Genomic DNA, 5,705 nt, shown 5'->3' with positions numbered 1-5,705 from the left:
GACAGAGTGAGACTCTGTCTCAAAAAAAAAGAAATTCTTTTTTTAAAAGTTAATGATAAAAATGAATGCCAGTAATGCTGTAGGGAAACCAGTATGTTCACTTGTCAGTAGCATAAGTATGTAAGCATGTGATAAAATAATCTGGCAGTCAGCAGTGAGAACCAACCAACCTTCATACTCTCTTGGTCACGACTCTGGCTGCTGGGAATTTACTCTGATGAAATAATCTGAAAGAAGGGGAAAACCTCTCACAACAAGGGCGTGGCTCTGGAGTTACGGAGCTTTGCGGGATGGCGTTGGAAACCAAAGTTCCCGGGACTATGACGACAGAAATCCAGCCTGGAAGCCGCAGAGGCCTGGAGCAGCCGGGGGCGCTGGGCGCAGGGCCGGAGAGTGCGCAGCCGGGCGGGGGCCGAGCGCCGGCCGCGAGCAGCTTCAGCAGACATGGGTCATGCAAAAGTGAGCCCGCAGCTCCCTGTGAACACCTGCTGAAAACCCATCCGTCCTCCTGCTGGGGCAAAGCGGCGCTGTCAGAGCCCTGGGGAGGAGGCCCTGTCCTCGCCTCACTGCTGTCAGCCAGTCCTGGGCGCTGTGCTCACGCGCGGACCACCTTCCTTCATAGGATGAGATTCTCAAACCCCTGAAATTTCGAGTGGGGAAGGGGAAGATCGTGAAGGCAGAGTTAGAGGGAGGAAAGGTCTGTGGACAGGAGAGGGAAGGAAAGGAAGGACCTTCCTGGCACTAGCTAGGTCCTGGGCACCTTCCTCTTATTATCTGCAGACCTTGTTGACATGAGGCACAGTCTAAAATTTTTCTTCACTGTTCCTTCATCATAGTCTACAGTAGCTATTGTTCTCTCCATTTGACAGATGAGGAAACTGAGGCTCCAAGGGATTGGCAGTTTCACAAAGCTCTACTCAGCTTTCAGGTGTAAAACTGAGACACCAACCTCCATCTATGTCTCTAAGGCTCAGCTCTCCAGAGCAGGCACTAAGGGTAAACTGGGGACAGAAGGACCAGCCCTGGTTCTCTCTCCCTCCTCTTCCTCCTCCCTCTGCCCTCTCTTGTCCCCTCCTCCTCTCTCTCCGCTCTTCCCCCTTCCTCCCTCTCCCTTCTCCTCTCCTCCCACTCCCCCTGCCCCTCTTCCTTTCAACGTACTTTATGGCTTCTTAGAGAGGAAACTGAGGCTGAACGCTTACAACACTTACAGGCTTACACAGGTGATGCACTGTCAGCCTCCTGAATCCTTAACCCAGGATTTGATTTCAAAACCCACCTTCAGGGTACTGGGTTTCTGTGTCCCATTTAAGTATGGTCTTAGGACTGTCTGAGCTTTCTTTTCCCAAGCAAGCACCTGGTTCATCCCACCAAACTCCTTAGAGGGAGGACTCAGACAATGGTTGGGGAAAGATGGGGTGTGCCGCCCAGAATTTCCTACCAGGAAGTGAAGGAACCTACCTATACAGTCCATATGGGTGAGTGTCCAGTGGTTACATCATATGGTATGTTGCATACTTTTTTGTATGTGAAAAATACACATGATGAAGTTTACCATTGAAACCATTTTTAAAGCATACAACTTAGTGGTACTAAGTATACTTACAGTGTTGTTCAACTATTACCACTATTTAGTTCCCAAACTTTTTTTATAGTCGCAGATGAAAATCTTATACCTATTAAGCAGTCACTGTCCATTTCTCTTCCTCCACCCAGTTCCTGGCAACTACTAATTGATTTTCTGTCTCTATGGATTTGCCTAAATTCTGGACATTTCACATAAATGGAATCAAACAATATGTTGCCCTTTCTGTCTGCTTTCTGTTGGTTAGCATAATGTTTTCCAGGTTTATTCAAGTCGTAGTACATATTAGCACTTTATTCCTCTGTGTGGCTGAATAACATTCCATGGTATTTATAAACATCATTGACCTATCCTATTAGGTCAATGGACAGTTGAGTGGTTGATACATTTGGGCTATATGAGGTCAGGTTCAGTGGCTCACACCTGTCATCCCAGTACTCTGGGAGGCTGAGAATAGAAAATAACTTGGAGTCAAAAGTTTGAAACCAGCTTGAGAAAGCCAACAACACCCTGTATAGAAAAGGAAAGAAAAAAGAAAAGAAAAAGAAAGAAAATAAATTAGCTGGTAGTCCTAGCTACTTGGGAGTTTGAGATTACAATTAGCTATGATTAGCATGATTGGGGCCTTGCCTCTAAAAAAAGGAAAAAATGCTATACACTTTGTATGTAAGTATTCAAGTACCTGTTTTCAATCATTTTGGGTAGATATCTGAGAGTAGAATTGCTGGGTCATATGGTAATTCTATTTTTAACTTATTGAGGAACTATCAAACTATTTTCTACAGCAACTATTTTACAAATCCACCAGCAATGTACAAGGGTTCCATTTTCTCCACATTTTTGATGCTATGGTTTGAATGATGGAGTCCTCTCCAGAATTGTATTGAAATGCAACCTCCAATGCAGGAGTATTTTTTAATACTGGAAACTTTAGGGGTAATTAAGTCATGAATGGGATTAGTAGCTGTATTAGAAAGCTCAAGGTTGAAGGGAGCACTCTCTTGTCCTTCTATCAACATATGAGAACACAGTGTTCACCTCCTCCAGAGGATGCAGCAACAGGGCATCATTTTGGAAGCAGGGAGAGCAGACCTCACCAGAAACCCAGTCTGCTGGGGCCTTGAGCTTGGACTTCCCAACCTTCCGCACTGTGAGAAAATAAGTTTATTTTGTTTATAAATAAACCAGTACGTGTTGTTTTGTTATAACAACACAAATGGACCAAGACACTGACAGCCCTTGTTATTTGTTGTTGTTGTCATTGTCATCATAGTTGGTGTGAAGTGGTATCTCACTGTGGGTTTGATTTGCATTTCCCTAATGATTGGTGATGTTGAGTACCTTTCCATGTGTCTTTTAGAGTAATGTTTATTGAAGTTTTTTGCCCATTTTTATTTATTTTTTATCTGTGATTTTTGTTTTTAATTATGTTATGATCACACAAAATTTTAAAATCTGTGTATATCTCTTCTATTTTAATCCATGTAATGAGTTGGCAAAAGCACCATTACTAATCACACACATATAGTTGTTACACAGTTTTATGTGTTTCTGAAGAGTTGCTGAAAGACAATCCCAAATTATAACTTAACCTGACTTAGGTAGTAAATAATTCAAAAGTTTAATTTGCCATTTCTTGACATATTGACTTTTAAAAGCATGACCTTATAGACTGTCTATAAAATAAATGTTAAATATTTTTTATTTGACATTACACATAAACCACACTAAAATGCCTTTCAATAAATAAAAGGCAGCATTTTAGTAGACCCAGGGAAATTATATTGGCGTAATAAAGATCAAAAGTACAAAGTAAACATTGCTACCTTCTCTCCAGCCCTCACCTTTAACAGGCTAATGAACACCAATTAAAACATCAGTGAGTCTTGCTTGGTTCTGAGACAGTGAGGGGATTTCCCCAGTATTTAAATATATTCACATAATCAGTTATATAAATCTTAATATAAAACCAATCTTCAATAGGCTTTGGGATGGCAATTTACTATCTTTGTGAAAAGGTAAACATCGCTAATTAAATCTGAACATATCTTTAGAAATGGAAAACAGTGATAGCATTTACTGAACTGGAATCACTATCAAAATCCAAAAAACCGATCATACTCATTTAACCACAAGCCAGTCTTAATTAAACCGGGACTGTCCAACGAAAATATTCTGTCACTCATTCATGATCTGAATTCTGGTAAATGAGACCCATCAAATTATGGTACACATTAAAAAAGCCGTGAGATATTTCTCTCTTATAATAAATAAGGCAATGGCCATCTATTACTCATTTGTAGCTTTTTTGAGATAAGCTATCAAGTCTGCCCTTTCTCCCTTCTTCTTAATGCCAGTGAAGATCATTTTTGTTCCAGGGATGTAATTCTTGGGATTCTCCAAATACTCCATCAGTGTATCCTCTCCCCAGGTGATGCCTTTGTTCTTGTTGGCGTCTGTGTAAGAGAAGCCAGCAGCCTGACCTGTCTTCCTCCCAAAGAGACCATGGAGATTTGGCCCAGTCTTGTGCTTGCCTCCTTTTTCCACAGTATGGCACCGGGCACACTTCTGAACAAAAATCTTGCCTTTCTGAATATCACCCATATTTAATTCTCTCTTTGGTTGCTGACAGTACTAAAGTTCTGAGCTGGAAGCTGGACGTTCTGCTCTCTCTTTTGCCCATTTTTAAACTGGGTTGTCTGTACTATTGTTTGGTTGTAAGAGTTCTTTGTTTTTTCTGGATACTAGATCTTTATCAGATATGTGATTTGAAATTTTTTCCTCCCATTTTGTGGGTTGTCTTTTTATTCTCTTAATACTGTTCTTGGGTGCACAAAAGTTTTAATGACGTACAATTACCTATTTTGTTAATGTTGCATGTGCTATAGATGACATCTAAGAATCCATTGCCAAATCCAAGGTCATGAAGATTTGTCCTGATATTTTCTCTAAGAGTTTTATACTTTTAGTTGTATTTCGGTCTTTGATACATTTTGTATTAACCTATATATATATGGCATGAGGAAAGACTTCTGTTTCAATCTTTGCATTTGGATATTTGATTGTCCCAGCACCATTTGTTGAAGTGATTGCTATCCATTAAATGCCTTTGAGTTATTGTCTAATTGTCTATTGATTGAAGAATTGTTTTTCTGGATATAGAATTCTGAGTTAACAATTTACTTTTTCTTCTTCATGGCAGAAAGATAGTTTATTTCTTTATTAAAAAAAATTGTTTTGACATGTGGTCTCCTTCTGTTCCCCAGACTAAAGTGTAGTGATGACATCATAGTTCACTGCATCCTCAAACTCCTGGGCTCAAGTGAGCCCCCTGCCTTAGCCTCCTGAGTAGCTGCATGCCACCATCCCCAGCTAATTTTTTTATTCTTTGTAGAGATGGTGTCTTTCTCTTGACCAGACTGTTACTGAACTCTAGGCCTCAAGTGATCCCCCACCTATGCCTCCCAAAGTGCTAGAATTAGAGGTGTGAGCCACTATGCCCAGCCTCTTTCAGCCTTTTAGGTATGTCAACCTTCTGGCCTCTGTGGTTTCTCATGAGAAATTACCTCTTTCTTTTATTGAGGAATGCTTCTATGTGACAAAGTCTACTTCTATTTTGATGTTTTCAAGATTCTCTCTTTGGCTAGAAGGGAGAGGTGAAGCAAGATGGTGCAGTAAGACTTTCTAGTGATTGTCCCACTGAAAAAAACATCAATTTGAACAACTATCCATGCTGCGCCAAGGAAACCAGGTGAGAGATCATAGTACCCAGTTGTAGCATATTATAAGAAATGACACATTGAAAAAGGTGGGAAGGGCACTTCAATAGTACCGACATGACTCCTTTCTAACTCCAGACAACACCAAACTGAGAGAAATACCATGCACTTTGGGAAAAAGAGAGAAGTGAACATAAATTTTGCCTTGGACTCCAACACCAGGCCTGCCACAGTAAAACCCATTACCAGGCAGACGTCTATGGCCACATATCCCAGGTCGGTACCCATGGACTTAGTCTCTAATCCTGCTCTCATATCACACCATACATAAAAATCAACTCAAAAGGGACTAATGGCTTAAATCTAAGAACTCAAACTATGAAACTACCAGAAGAAAACGTAGG

At 40.8% G+C, this 5,705-nt stretch overlaps 1 protein-coding gene across 1 annotated transcript; it reads right to left on the bottom strand.

Moving 5' to 3' along the window:
* Positions 1–3,853: 3,853 nt before the first annotated feature.
* On the bottom strand, positions 3,854–4,186 carry LOC128568950 (cytochrome c, somatic-like). Its single transcript, XM_053566959.1, has one exon. It carries the CDS (start codon positions 4,184–4,186, stop codon positions 3,872–3,874), a length of 315 nt encoding a protein of 104 aa, XP_053422934.1. The 3' UTR covers positions 3,854–3,871.
* Between the last annotated feature and the right edge of the window lie 1,519 nt (positions 4,187–5,705).

This window comes from Nycticebus coucang, chromosome 17 (assembly GCF_027406575.1).
Source record: "Nycticebus coucang isolate mNycCou1 chromosome 17, mNycCou1.pri, whole genome shotgun sequence".
NCBI classification, from domain to species: domain Eukaryota; kingdom Metazoa; phylum Chordata; class Mammalia; order Primates; family Lorisidae; genus Nycticebus; species Nycticebus coucang.
This window is presented reverse-complemented; position numbering and strand designations above follow the sequence as displayed.